The sequence below is a fragment of the Squalius cephalus genome, assembly GCF_949319135.1.
Source record: "Squalius cephalus genome assembly, chromosome: 1".
In the NCBI taxonomy this organism is placed as follows: domain Eukaryota; kingdom Metazoa; phylum Chordata; class Actinopteri; order Cypriniformes; family Leuciscidae; genus Squalius; species Squalius cephalus.
In genome coordinates this window covers 53022097-53038428 of record NC_137122.1, presented here as the reverse complement: position 1 = coordinate 53038428, position 16332 = coordinate 53022097, and the positions used below count along the sequence as shown (strand labels likewise).

General features: G+C 39.0%; 1 protein-coding gene across 1 annotated transcript in view; it reads right to left on the bottom strand.

Moving 5' to 3' along the window:
• LOC307150435 (tripartite motif-containing protein 16-like) overlaps nt 1–16233 on the bottom strand; it is a gene marked incomplete at its 5' end in the record, with an annotated part of 153144 nt that extends 136911 nt beyond the window's left edge. Inside the window, one exon of the mRNA XM_079857684.1 lies at nt 15655–16233. Within this exon, the coding sequence (XP_079713810.1) occupies nt 15655–16233 (579 nt within the window). The remainder of the gene's footprint in view (nt 1–15654) is intronic.
• Nucleotides 16234–16332: the final 99 nt, after the last annotated feature.

Genomic DNA, 16332 nt, shown 5'->3' with positions numbered 1-16332 from the left:
TCCTTGATGTGTCATTACAAGTGCACAGGTCATGTGAGTGATTCCTTCGGAGTGAACGCGGGTCAATCTGACTGCAGTAGATGTGAAAGATATGAATAAAAGTGATATTTATTTAGCCAGCGCTCATACCTGTATTTACATCCTGTTTTCGGTCAAAGTCCATAGTAATCGATTGTCGAGTTCACGCGCATTGGTTTAGTACCTATGATCATGCGCGTGAACTCGACAATCGATTACTATGGACTTTGACCGAAAACAGGATGTAAATACAGGTATGTGCGCTGGCTAAATAAATATTTTTATTCATATCTTTCACATCTACTGCAGTCAGATTGACCCGTGTTCACTCCGAAGGAATCACTCACATGACCTGTGCACTTGTAATGACACATCAAGGATGTTAAGAGGCTAAAAGCAGGTTTAAAACTTGCCCCATTGAAGTCAACAGGGTGCAAATTTTAAAAAGAGGATAACTCGGTGTAGGCAACACCGATTTTTGTCGTTGTTCTCTGTATTGACAGCACTCCAAATTTACAAAAAAATGAGCTCAATGTTAAAATTGACCGGAGTTCTCCTTTAAGAAGACTGCTCAGATCAACTGGCAAGAAACTGAGAAGGAACTCAAAATAGTCTGGGACAAGAGATGGAGGAGGACAGTGTCTAGAATGCACAAATGACTGTCTGCAGTGTAAGCTGTAGTTGCTGCTTCTAACTGTCCCCAATTTATTTCCTGTTCAAATGTTCAAAGCTTTCAGTAAATACTGGGTCAAATACAGGTTAAAAGTATGTATTTTAACAATTAGGTATATAACTTTAAAGAGATACTCTTTAATCTGACATATATCTGCTTCTTTAAATATTGTCTCTGGAATTTCAGAATATAGCATAATATGATGGGCAATTTCAATAAAATTTAAATTTGAAAAGATTTCAATCTCACTGTGTGCTCTAATGCTTTAAAACTTGTTTGTGTGGTGTTGCTACTCATTTAGATGGAACCCAGATGATCCCTAGTTGGGCCACATGCATATGATTCCTAGTTGGGCCCCACCTAAAGCCCTGTGAAATCCTGCATAAAACCTAAGTAAGTTGCTGGGGCCAACATGGAACCCATGGACAAACCCACTTACAGCCCATATTTCGGCCCATGTAGTACCCACAAAAAAACTAAAGTTGGGACCAAGAAGGGTCTTGTGCATGTTGCCCAGTTGGGGCCCACCTTTTTGTAAGTGCCATCCTATATGAAATCCATGTGGGCAGTTGGTATGGGGCCATTATGGAACCCGCGGACAATCCCATACAGAGCCCATTTTTTCCAGCCCATTTCAAACCTACATAGGCCCCACATACAAATGTCTACTGGGTTAAAGCTGGGACAGAGATGGGTCTTGTCCCACCTAGTTCCAAGTGCAATCCTACATGAAGGGGGGGGGGGGGGGGGGGGGGTGCGTGGGATTTCCCCCTTTCTGGTCAATGTATCCCTGCCTCTGCGCGTAATTATTTGTATCCCCGGTGGGGATAAATTTATCCCCCCCTCAAAGTGATCAGTGCTACTACATAGTGGCGAGACGGATCACAAAACTTATCACGGATCCATGGTTTGATTAAAGTCAAGTTTATTTTAAAATGCGCTACTTTGGCTGGCTCTGATAAAGCTGCGCAGCCGCAGCCAGAGTAATCACCACTCTGCAGACTTGCTCAATGTCCCGCCCACGGCGCTATCTGATTGGTTACACCTCACGAGTAATAGCCTATCAACACTTGCGAGACGGTTGCAGGTCCGCTGGCCTGGGGAGTGGAGCTGTGTCGATGTCGAAAGGAAGGCAGCATATTCAGCATATTACTGAAGCGGGAATAAACATCACAATCTGATTATCTGTTTCTATGATGACAAGCAGAGTTAGTGTCCCAGTCACACCACTGAGAATGGCCGAAGTTACACATACGGTGTTTCACTCAATTGAGGCTAAAGCAAAGGTTTTTTGATTACTCACTCACTCTTGATCGTCTGGCTCGAGTGATTTCAATGTGTTTTTAGCCTCATTCGCGCGTCCAGTTCTCATGTTTTTTCGTTGTGCATGATCACAGTTCATATGTGTGGGGAAAGATAAGCTATTAGAGTAAAAATATTGCGTTAGGCTACTTCATGAGTTATGGAAGCTTGTTTCCGCTACTGAATAATAAATAAATAATAAAAATTGCCACTTTTTATCTCACAATTCTGACTTTTTTTTCCTCACAATTGCGATATATCAAATCAGAGATGTGACTTTCTCAGAATTGCGAGATATGAAGTCAGAATTGTGAGAAATAAAGTCGCAATTCTGAGAAATAAAGTCGCAATTGCGATATAAAGTCGCAATTCTGAGAAATAAAGTCGCAATTGCGAGATATAGTCGCAATTCTGAGAAATAAAGTCGCAATTGGGAGATATAAAGAGAGAATTGCATGATATAAAGTCACAATTGCGTGTTATATAGTCAAAATTGTGAGATATAAACTATTCTGAGGTTAAAAAAAAAAGTCTGTCTTTTTTCCCTTAATTGGACTTTATATCTCACAATTGTGAGTTTATATCTCACAATTCTGAGAAAAGATGTCAGAATTGCAAATATAAACTCGCAGTTATGTGTTAAGTCAGAATTGCGTGATATAAAGACTTTATAACATGCAATTGCAACTTTATTTCTCAGAATTGCGAGATATAAAGTCAGAATTGCGTGAAATAAAGTCAGAATTGAGAGATGTAAACTCGCAATTGTGAGATAAAAAGTCGCAATTGGGAGATATAAAGAGAGAATTGCATGATATAAAGTCGCAATTGCGTGTTATAAAGTCAGAATTGTGAGATATAAACAATTGTGAGATATAAAGTCCAATTCTAAGGGGGAAAAGTATGGGATTTTCTTCTTTTTTTACCTCAGAATTTTATATCTCACAATTCTGAGAAAATATGTCAGAATTGCGAATATAAACTCGCAATTATGTTATAATGTCAGAATTGCGTGATATAAAGACTTTATAACATGCAATTTCAACTTTATTTCACGCAATTCTGACTTTATATCTCGCAATTCTGAGAAATAAAGTCAGAATTGAGAGATGTAAACTCGCAATTGTGAGATAAAAAGTCGCAATTGGGAGATATAAAGAGAGAATTGCATGATATAAAGTCGCAATTGCGTGTTATAAAGTCAGAATTGTGAGATATAAAGTCCAATTCTAAGGGGGAAAAAGTATGGGATTTTTTTCTTTTTTTTACCTCAGAATAGTTTATATCTCACAATTCTGAGAAAATATGTCAGAATTGCGAATATAAACTCGCAATTATGTTATAATGTCAGAATTGCGTGATATAAAGACTTTATAACATGCAATTGCGACTTTATTTCACGCAATTCTGACTTTATATCTCGCAATTCTGAGAAATAAAGTCAGAATTGAGAGATGTAAACTCGTGTCACAGGTCGGGTGGGCCAAGCTAGACGGCGCCCACCCCTGAACCAGGACCACCTCGAGGAGCGTGTCAGAGGGAAGAGTCAGAGACAGAGAATAAATTTAACAAGTTTTATTTCGAAGTAAAAGCAAATTGGAAATCCTAATCTAAAATCTTCTTTGTTGCCCTCAGGGATTGAAGGTGAACGGTGCAGCGACCGGGGACTCTCCCACCCTCTTCCTCAGTGCGGACCCTGCAGTAGGTGGACGGCGAACAGGTGGGTGGTCAAGTAGGTCTTTCACAGGTGGGGATGCGGTTGGCAAGTGAGCGGTCCGGTAAGTCTCCTCTGGTAAGTAGGTACTTCCAACCTTCCTCCCTTCTTTCACAGGTGCGGAATTTGGGGCGAGTGGATATCAGTCAGGTACGTATACGGCAGGTGCACGGCCTTAAGGTGGGGATGCGGTTGGCAAGTGAGTGGTCCGGTAAGTCTCCTCTGGTAAATAGGTAATTCCAACCTTCCTTCCTTCTTTCACAGGCGCGGAATTTGGGGCGGATGGACAGTCAGGTACGTATACGGCAGGTACACGGTCTTAAGGTAGGATGGCTAGGGGAATCTTCCTTGGGAGAGGTGTGGTCAGGCTCTTCTACTTTCTTTGTAACACCAGAGCAGGGCCTTAAGCAGGTACACGGCGAGCCGGTGAGTAAATAGGTAGGGGACGCACTGAATGGCGACTCCAACACGGCACACTGTTCCCACGCTCGCAGCGGGGGGCGGGCACTTCTCCAATACAAGGGGGTTACAAAGTGGTAACGGACTCAAAGTCGACAAGCTGAACGGGGCTTCTTCTGACACAGACAGAGTGGATATCTCAGACAGAGCGTGCCAGCCTCATGTTCGTGACAGGGGGACAGTCACTTCTCTCAGCACAGGTGGGCTACAAGGATGCAGCAGACTCAAGTCGACAGGTGGCAACAGGGCTTCTACTGAGACAAACAGAATGAATGCTTCAGACAAGTATACAGTTCGCATGCGTTGAAAGGAACGAACACTTCTCACAGTATAGATGAGGCGCAGGGATACAGCAGACTCGAAGTCGACAGGCTGCACAGGGCTTTTACTGAGACAGACAGTGAACATTTCAACAGGGCATCTCCTCTCCAATTAGCGCAAACAGAGTGGTTCATTCAAATCCCAGATGATAATTCCTCAACATCCAGACAGTTAGAACAGATCAATGTCACAGAACTCTCACTATTAACAGTCGACCAGCATAGCACATGGAGAGTGCATGGCAAAAAGGAATGCATCTTCCACACACACGACAATTCCACTTCAAGCATATAATGTGGGGGAAAACGTCAATTTTAGGCACTGCAAACTCACTTCACGAAGTGCAATTTAAAGCCAGCACTCACCCTTGGGTCTCTGTCTGAGGGGGCCGCGATCATCAATGCTGCTGAGGATGTTTTGGGATGTTTTTCTTCACAGACACAGGCAGAGTTCACATCACCATTTATTAGGGGTGTAACGGTACACAAAAATCACGGTTCGGTACGTACCTCGGTTTTAAAGTCACGGTTCGGTTTATTTTCGGTACAGTAAGGGAAAGAAATGCAAACATTAAACTGCAGGTTGTTTATTACTATAAACTTTTTTTAACAATTTGTTTACACTTTTTTAAACACTTTTTAATAAAATATAATAAAATAGATATAAAATAAAAAAAGAATAAGAAATAAAATACTGCTGCAAAGTTCTCCACTAAATAAAATACTCTCAGTCTCAAACCAATATCACATAATAAAATATAATGAAAAATATAAATAAATAACTATGATTACAGTGCAGGAACAGAAAATAGCCCTATATTAAAATAATATTAAACAAATATATTAATGTATTATTATTTTTCAATAATCAATCAACATAATAAATGTAAGATTTTTTTTTTCCACTTTTTTAATAATTATCAAAATAAAATATAGTCCAAAGCTATAGTATAAAGCTATTATTACCAGAGCATGTGATCAGAGCAGGTCATTTTACCATTGTTGCCAGCATGACTATACCAGCTCAGCAAACAGAAATCTAAGTTACTACTGAGAAATTTCACCTTATTTGAGCGGACTTTGCTTTTCCAGTGCGTGATTGGTACATGATTGGAGTGTTTGGGCCGTTAACGACAGAGCAGAACGCGCAGCGCAAACACGGACTCGAACATTGAGCAGAGAGCGCAGCGGGTCGTCGACACACACACACACACACACGCACACACACACGCGCGCGCGCGCGCGCCACGGAACGGAGAGTGCGGCGGCGCACACGAAGCGGAAAAGCTTTTTTTCGCCATGCAGTCTATTTCATTGTTACAGTGACGACGGGTAAAACACGGGTAAAACCAGAGAATGTCTAATAGGAAAAAACATTAGAATCAGCTGCAGGGCGGGATTTGCGCTGAACGCGGAGACTTCCGCCACTTAATATGTTCGTGTGGAAACACGAAAATGTACCTATGTTCCGCACACAAAATATTGCATTCAGTCATTCGGTACACACGTGCACCGAACCGAAAGCCCTGTACCGAAACGGTTCGGTACGAATACACGTACCGTTACACCCCTACCATTTATAGACCATTTCAACGGCCTTTCGTCTGTTTAAGGAAGTGACGTATTTGGCCCTAGGACGTTTCCGGTTAGTTGTCGAGCGCATTCAAAACAATGGCGGGATGCGCTTGATGTACAGTGGGATTGCGATAATTTATTTAATCCTGCTATTTAGAATATCTAAATTAAAATTAGGTCCTTGTTGCTCGTTAGTTGGGTCCTCCTTCTGGCCCGAAACGAATTTTTTTGGGAAATTAAAATGTTTAAATTCCTGAAAAACGCGCCTGGATTACATCAGTGAAGCGAGAAGGCTGAATACGCAACTAGCAATACAGCACACATTTCGATTCTGGTAAGTAAAATACTGGATTATTTGTATTTCTTTACGTTAACTGTTTATGTATGCTGCAGCATAATTTAAGATAGCTCTGTTCGTTATTGTTTACATATAAACCTAGCATTTTGACGCGTGTAATTTAGTGAAAATAGGCCAAGCTTTTATTTCCGTCTTTTCCCCTAAATGTTCTGTGGGCTGTAATTAAGTAGGAGTTAACATTTGTTGGCTAGTTGTCTAGTTAGTTGACAACTGCAGTAAGTAACACATTACAGAATGTATACTGTAACAGTTACCTGAATGGTGTGCTACAGTAGTTTACAAAAGGTAACGTTAACGGAATTAACATTAGCCAAGCTTAAGAGATGAAAAATGTTTACCAACATTTACTATAGTACACAATAGTAGCAATATTGTGCATTAACCAGATTAAGTTAATATTTGTTTTTCTGCTTTTGTCTTCAATAGGAAAGCCAAGACTACTACAGGGAGACAGGAACAACAGCCAAACCACATGTGACCATCCAGTGTGTGCAGAATTATTAGGCACCTTGATTTTCTGATCATATTTTGTTTTTCAGACACATTTTTACCAATTCAAAACCACATTAAGCTTAATAATTACTATTTATTTTGTATTTAATATATTTAAGGGATATATAATTGTACATGAAGACTGGAAATGAAAACGCCTTATATTCAGGTGTGCATAATTATTAGGCACGTTTTCTTTTACAGATAAAATAAGCCAAAAAAAAAAGAGATTTAACTCAGACTGAAAAGTCACAAATTATTAAATGCCCATGAGAAGGACCATGACCATTGGACAGTGAAATCCTCATTGGGTCAGCAGGGTCAGACAAAATCAGGTGGAGAAGAAAAGACACATGTTAAAGGGGATCTAGGTAACTTTTTAACCTTAACTGAACAGCTTCGGAGTCAGTGGAATGGTTATATTACTTATTTCGGGTTGAATGGTGGTGGTTTCGCACCCCCCTGGTGCCCGTGAGCGAAAAAAACTCACTTGCAACTTTGGGACGCGGGTCGGTGTCAGGAAGTATCGCGTGATATCAGGTCTCGCGATGTAACGAATTGCTTGACGGCACTGCACACGTAATTACACGCCCCCCTTCAAGCACCGGCTAGGTAAGCAAAGGGCAACGATAGATTTAGTTATGGCTGAGCCTGTAAAAAGAAGCCGAAAGCTAGGAAATCTTTGTCGGAGGACCAACGAAAGAGGAAACGGGAGACTGACCGAGCAATAAGTCAGACTCGAGTAAAGTTAAATATCGGACCGGCTTTTTCAGAATGGTGAGAACTGAGAGAAACAGAAGCCTGCAAAACGGATGCTGACCTGGCCTTATTGCTGTTGCACTTGTAAGTATCTTTGGAATAAGCTGTGTTTAATATTTAAATTTCAAGTAATTGTGACCTCAGGATGTTTGCTATTGTCTGTAAAGTTTTTTTTATTATGATCGCTGTCTGTTACGGGCTTACGTTACGCTATACTATAACTGTGATGTTAGGCATTGTCATTAGCAAACACGTTTGATTTCTGTAAGTTGTGTGGCCGTTCCTCTGTCGGTTTTATTTGTGTAACTTACACTTTTATTTTATGTCACCAAGTCAACGCGTCTGATAATAGGCAATAAACATGTTGCACATATCATGATCGAGCTAGAAAAAACGTTCTTATGTTTTCTTAGACAAGGTAACCGTCATTCTACTAGATGAACCTTGCTAATATAACTTTAGACAAATATTAGCCTCCGATATATATATATATATATATTTTTTATGCTCATGCCCACTCTCCCAAAAACAAACAAACACAAAAGCAGTAGTTCGCCTCGTTCATATCGTTCGTTCCCGGTAAAAATACTAGTATGCATGACAAAAAAAAAAAAAAAAAAAAAAAAAAAAGCCATCAGTTGGAAAGAAAATATTGCTTTACTTGCCTCGGTAGACATAACTGGTTTTGAAATAGCCGGTTCCTCTGCTCAGCTGGGTTGACAGCTGATCAGCTGGGTTGACAGCTGATCAGCTGGGTTGCTCGTGGCGAGGGGGGTGGGGTGACAACAGTTCGTTTTTATGACAGAGTGTATGGAAGCATTTACTACCAGACACTAGGGGGAGCTTCGTAGAGAAAAAACTCTCAGAGTTGCCTGGTGTCCCTTTAACTGCAAAATAATTAAGTGTGAAACCATCAGGAACCCTTTAGTCTCCAGCGCCACCATTTTCCAGAACTGCAACTTACCTGGAGTCTCCAGGGCCCAGTTTTTCAAAAGTAATCCAGTGGGATTTCGGATCACGGATTGGATCAAACCTTGGAAATGGGTTTTTCAAAAGCAAAAGAGGGATTCTGAACTAAGATCAGATCATGTAATCCGATCTTAAATTTGATCTGGATCAAACCTGCCCTTTGGGTTTTTCAGAACTTTGAACTCGGTTTGGGATCTATTTGATCCAAAAAAACAGGATTATCCTGATCCCATCAGAAGGGTGGATTCAGTTGTGATTTTTCGAACCAAATAAAACCAGAGAGGTTTTTTTTTTAAGTGAATGATCACAAAATCAATGTTTACTGATGATATATACATTTCTTCATATCTGAAGCATATATGAAGCATGTCACATCTAATGAGATATGGTAAAACAACAAAATCTACAATTTAACATTATAACAAAATAAGGAAAGTAAAATGTTTCTGTTTATTACAGTGTTTCTGTTTCTTAAAATTAAAATAAACAATGGTTATTTGTGGCCACCGGTATTTTGCCAACTGTTGTTCTTTGCTAAGCCAGTAGGCTACACTGTTGGTTCCATTTAAGGCTCTAGTAAACAGGATTTGGTGATCCTGAAAAGTTCCTATCCGGATCAGATTGATCCAATCCGATGTTGCTTTGAAAAACTGGCTCAAAAGTAAGCTGGATTACGTGATCACGGATCGCAAAAAAAAGGATTACTAAATCCGGATCAATTTTATCCGGATTAAACCTTTTGAAAAACCGGGCCCAGAAGAGCAAGATATCAGGATCTCAGAGACTTGGGTTCACAGGCTGAAGTGTAGTAAAATACATGAAGACGGTTTTTAGAGGCTTTATGGACAGACAGATTGGGACTGACTCTTGAAGGACCAGCATCACATCCTCTTGTTCCACTGTTTGAAGAATTCATCTTCATCAGTAAGTTTTGGGAGTTAATTTTTAAAAATGAACTCCTAAAACTTAATGCCATATTCTGGTAGATTAATTCTTCATGTATTTTACTACACTTCAGCTTGTGATTCTTAAGCGTGCATTTTATAGTATTCTTTACCTCTCTTTTTTGGCTTATTTTAACTGTAAAAGACAACGTGCCTAATAATTATGCACATCTGAATATAAGGTTTTTTTTTAATTTCCAGCCTTGATGAACAATTCTATATTACTTATGAATTATTAAATACAAAATGAATTGTAGTTAAGATTAATGTGGTTTGGAATTGGTAAAAATGTGTCTGGAAAAAATAAATGGATTATAAATACAGTGTAAATATAATTTAGTGACATAAAATCCCCTAAAAATACAAAATATTAAATAAAAAACATTGTATATTCATTCCATTGAAAGTAAAAAAAAAAAAAAAAAAAAAAGGTAATTTTTGACCTACACGCAAAGAGCACCAGTGACCAGGGCATGTTTATCTGGAAGAGAGGTGTAAAAAAAACACAATAAAAGATAAAAGAGAGAGTCGGTTGATTGGCTTTCATAACAGTTGAATGGCATTTCTAACGTTGTTACCAACCTGTCTCCTTAAAGCCACATGAGAACATTCAGTACATGGATCTGATGAAAGTTCATTTCCCAACAGTGTTCCTGAGGGATCTCAACCGAGGGGCCCGAAGCAACAAACAAACCCCATATTGTGAAAGACATAAATTTTGTGTTCAATTCAATGTTTTTCAGCAGTTTTAATCGTGTTTAGAATTTGGGTGTATTCACACCTGCCTCGTTTGGTTCGATTGAATCGAACTCTAGTTCGTTTCCCCCCTTGGTGCGGACCTTTTGGGCAGGTGTGAATACAGCAATCGAACTCGGGTGCGGACCAAACAATCGAACCGAGACCCAGCTGAAGAGGTGATCTCGGTACGGTTCCAAACGAACTCTGGTAGGGTTCGTTTACGGTGTGAACATGAACCGACCCAATTGCAGAAAACTGAGCCTTTTATTTGACTGCTCTTATGAGGATACGGACATTTTGGCATAATGGTGTCTAAAGCGAGCGAGCGAGCAAGAGCGCGCGCACGGCAGAGAGAGAGGGAGCGAGAGACCTTGCGTGCGTGTGCCAGCTAGTGTGCCTCACGAAGCGCATGTAAGGACCATAGACTGTAAAAAATAGGTAAGGACCCAAGCAATCAATTGTTGGTGCGGGCGGGCTTTTATCTATACCATATAGTTTATTCATATTGCGTTTGTAGAGAATAACACCAAATCAGTAAAATAACAAATATTACATTACAAATATCTCCATGCTGAGCCTGTTTGTGCACTTCCTGCTTTTCCCTGCTTGAGAATTCCTGTCCAATGAATGGACGACCTTAGCACACGTGTGGTTTTATTTACACATTTTGCCTGCAGGGCCTGCGCTCTCCCTGGCAGTGGCAGGTCATAGCGCCACTTCCGGTGGCATCGCCAGATGCCGTGGCAGCTGCCAGAGTTTGTGGCAGCTGCCAGATTTCGTGACAGATGCCACGTTTTTTTCTCGCCGTTTTTGGAGCTGTTTAAAACTACACTGTTCATAGTGGCGATCGATTTTGTTTTAATAATGCAAAGTTCCCACAGGTGTGTTATTTATTATGATTTTTTTTTTTATTATTATTATTATTATTATTATTATTATTATAATACATTTCTATGTATCAGCTGCCAGAGTTCGTATCAGGAGTCACAATCGTTTATCGCCGTTTCTGCTGTAAACTACACAGTTTTATTTTTAAATGAAAGATTTGATGATGCATATTACATACCAGCAAGCAGATGCGATCAGAATATGAACCCAATAAGCTAAACAGCATTTTCCCATAAAGAACACATAAGGAGTGCTTAGCTGTATAGACAGTATATATGCACGTGTATACTATACAGGTGCATATTTCAGAAGTGAGTGGGATAAAAATGATATATATATATATATATATATGATACTGTTTATAAGAATATAGAAACTTTATTTTTTTTTCTCTTATGTCTTTCTTCTAATTGGCTTAGAAATCAGATACACTGTTGGACAATAACCAATAAATGATTTGTTAATGTACTACAAACACTTTTTTAATTCATCATCAAATATAAGACAATAGTTTTTGTACTGTAATAAATGCTATGTCAGGGTAGCACTGAATTGTTCATAAACTTACCTGGTAATTTACCATAAAATGACCTGGAGATGATTGAAAAAAAGTACAAATAAACCATATGGTCGCAATCGTGTGTTTAATGCCTTCATGTTTCCAAAGGTTTCTGCCTTTTATTCAGATCATACAGTGATAGCTGGATGCTTTTGTCCATATTAGGGATTTCCTGGTACTTTTTAAGTTATTTCTTCAATATGAGTCTGTCTTGCACTTTAAGCCCTCCGGCTTCGTGTATGTGTATATGTTGTCACATTTCCCTTAAATAAACAATACACTAAAAAGGCCAAATACAATTATATTTTGTATTTTTACACTGTGTAATATTCTGTTTATCAAAACCAATAAATGTCATCAAGTTAGTGTTTTTACGTATTTTTAGATATATTCCAAAATAATAACAAAAGGCAGTAACAATACAAACATTTTTTTTTTGTCAACTGATGTTCAGCTGTTCTTTTTAACTTTACCAGCGGGTGTCGCTGTTGGACAATTACTTACATACTAGTGACTGTGTGTATGTTCATATGTTCTTTATTAAATACTTCTGCAATGTAGCTTATTGGGTTCATATTTTAATCGCATCTGCTTGCTGGTATATAATATGCATAATCAAATCTTTCATTTAAAAATAAAAGGAGACAAACGATTGTGACTCTTGGCACTAACTCTGGCAGCTGATCCATAAAAATGTATAATAATAATAATAATAATAATAATAATAATAATACTACAACAACTACAACAAAAAAACACCACCGCACGCCACTGAGAACAGTGTAGTTTTTACCGAGCAAACAGCAAAAACAGCGAGAAAAACCATGGCATCTGCCGCGAGAAATCTGGCAACTGCCAGAAAAACCATGGCATCTGCCCATAGACTGTAAAGCATCTGCCGCGAGAAATCTGGCAGCTGCCAGAAACGACTGGCAGCTGCCACGGCATCTGGCGATGCCACCGGAAGTGGCGCTACGACCTGCCACTGCCAGCATTTAAAAAGAGCAGTGTGAAAGCGAACCGTACCAAACAAAAAAAAAAAAAAACAAAAAAAAAAAAAAAATTTCAACATTCTTTAGTTGTTGGATACGACTAATTTTTCCCAGCTCCAAGATTATATATATTAAATAGGGAGAGATAAGAGATCGGTAATGAATCAATACAATCCACTCAGTGATATTTATGATCGTGATCCAAACACTCCAAACCACATCCAATTCAGTGTCGAACGCATACAATTACGAGACTCAGTTCTCGGTTACTTAGCTCCTCTCCAATGCAAACGGGGTATTTCACTCTCCTTCTGTTGTCCTCGAGTCCCTCATCAAGTCAACACTCTCCTCTTCATTCACCAGTCCTCCAATAACTGCAACCACCCAATAAAACGACTTCTCACGGGGGAGAAAAACCACCCCAAACAGTCTCTTTCTCTTGCTTTTTATACTCTCTCAAATGCTGACGGGGCCTCACCCAAACTCTCAGAGTAAATTCCCCACACCTGTCGTCAATCTGTCATTTAGGGTTGTCATGGCAACAGACGCACACACAGGCCTGGGGACGGTGTTACACTCAAAGTGTCCCAACGGGAACACTGCTTCAACGGGAATAAGTTCCATATGCTATTTGTCACACCGTGACACTCGCAATTGTGAGATAAAAAGTCGCAATTATCTTTTAAAATGTTTTATTTTGTGGTGGAAACAAGCTTCCATAATTAGTTAATAAGAAAAAAGATTTTACAATTCCTGCAAATGCAGTGATGAAGTTCGTGTTCTCATGATTTATTTTTATGAATAAAAATGTTTCAAAACATCCCCCGATTCTGTTTTTTTTTTTTACAAATCGCACCCCGTATATATATAGCCTATGTACGTATTACGGAAGCCCTGAACCGCAACGTAAAAAAAAAAAAAAAAATCTAGCATTTGGGTCATTCTACAGAAACGTCCACTTTTGGTATGGCAAGATGTCTTAAAATTGATTTCTTTTTCCAACATTGAAACTAACACCACATTATTAGATTACCCTTTGACTTTATGAATACGCATAAATGACAGCTTAATGATTTTTTATATTTTTAGCGCATTTATTTAAAGACGGCATACCATTTTTTTTTTTTTTTTTTTTTTCTGGTGTTACCTTACTTCTTTGGCAAATTTAAAGGTTTTTATGAAATATTATTTCACATTTTTTTCAGCACATGTAGACAGAGTTACCGAAAAATAATAATAATGCAACAAATAAGGAGATTATGTTTTATTTATTTTATTTATTTGATCGTCTGGCTCGAGTGATTTCAAAGTGTTTTTAGACTCATTCGCGCGTCCAGTTCTCATGTTTTTTCGTTGTGCATGATCACAGTTCGTGTGGGGAAAGATAAGCTATTAGAGTAAAAATATTGCGTTAGGCTACTTCATGAGTTATGGAAGCTTGTTTCCGCTACTGAATAATAAATAAATAATAAAAATTGCCACTTTTTATCTCACAATTCGGACTTTTTTTCCTCACAATTGCGATATATCAAGTCAGAGATGTGACTTTTTTTTCTCAGAATTGCGAGATATTAAGTCAGAATTGTGAGAAATAAAGTCGCAATTCTGATAAAGTCGCAATTCTGAGATATAAAGTCGCAATTCTGAGAAATAAAGTCGCAATTGCGTGTTATAAAGTCAAAATTGTGAGATATAAATTATTCTGAGGTTAAAAAAAAAGTCCGTCTTTTTTCCCTTAATTGGACTTTATATCTCACAATTGTGAGTTTATATCTCACAATTCTGAGAAAAGATGTCAGAATTGCAAATATAAACTCGCAATTATGTGTTATAAAGTCAGAATTGCGTGATATAAAGACTTTATAACATGCAATTGCAACTTTATTTCACGCAATTCTGACTTTATATCTCGCAATTCTGAGAAATAAAGTCAGAATTGAGAGATGTAAACTCGCAATTGTGAGATAAAAAGTCGCAATTGGGAGATATAAAGAGAGAATTGCATGATATAAAGTCGCAATTGCGTGTTATAAAGTCAGAATAATATTTCGAGAATAGCCTAAAAAGAAATATTTCGAGATTAAAGTCAAAATAATAGCTTTTTACTTTTATCTGGGCTTTCAACAAAAGGCATTAGGCTATATGACGTTATAGGCTACTGCGCCGGAATAGACTTTAGCCTACAGGCGAAAACACCTTTCCGATTGGATCGTGATATCCAGCTTTATGAATGAATGAGGCATATAGCGCTTTCATATGTCTACTGTAAAGCGCTTTACAATCATTTCAGGGAATCTCTCCTCAACCACCACCAGTGGTTATTATTATATTTGAGGAAATCACGGGATCCGGCCAAATTATTGGATAGCCTACAGAATGGTGAACTTAAAATGTATCCAGAACGTATGGTGAAGAGGGAGACAGTGCGGTTACTGTTAAGTGTTCTCAACCCAGATAGTGTTATTATAGGCGACGCCACGAGCACGAAAACACGTTAAAAACACTGCCACATAAAGTCTCGACCAGATTGTGAACCTACTCCGGCGGAGTCTGTGCTTAAAGGCAACGCATGATAATGCATGTTGGTAGATTGGCACGGTTATGGCACCTGTCGAATTTTCTTTTTGTTAAGCCCAGATAAAAGTAAAAAGCTACTATTTTGTGTAGATCCATGTCCGAGGCAGTTCGACTTCACAAGCGCATTTCTTTACACACACGCACACGCACACACACCTCATTCATGCATTATTCATACATTCATTCATTCATTCATTCATTCATAAAGCTGGATATCTTGATCCAGTCTGAAAAGTGAGTCAAACCGGTTTGGGACAACATGAGTTGGCCTAAATGAGTAATTGAAGACCCTGCGTTATCAATCCCTCAGTTCATACCTGTTTCTCTGTCCTCTGTGCTGCAGTTGATACAGTTTTGTGGTTTTTATGTTCATACTCTTTACACCGCAAACAAATGCATTCTTGATCAGTGACACAGAACATTTCTAGCTCTTTATCATGTTTACGGCAGATCATGTCCTGCAGTCGTCCAGTGGCATCAATCACTTTGTGTGGTTTACGAGAGTGATATTCCTCATGACGGTCTAAATGAGTTTGACAGTAAGATTCCTGACACACCAGACAGGACTTGACGGCTTTGTATTTTCTTCCAGTACAGACGTCACACTCCACGTCTCCAGATCCAGCGTAACAGTCAGCAGGAAGTTTAGTCTTCTTCAGTTTCTCCACCAGTTCAGCCAGAATGGTGTTTTTAGCTAAAGCAGGTCTTGGACTGAAGGTCTGTCTGCACTGAGGGCAGCTGTAGACTCTCTTCTCATCCTCCTGATCCCAGGAGTCTGTAATACAGATCTTACAGTAACTGTGTCCACAGGGAATGGCCACTGGTTCCTTCAGGAGATCCAGACACACTGGACACGTGAACTCATCCTGATCCACTGAAATTCTGGCTTCTGCCATTTTACTGCATGAATACAGAGAGACACAAACACACAACAGCTCGACAACACTTCAATTTCTGTTTCTCTGAACTGAGGAGTTTAAATATTTTCCTGCTTC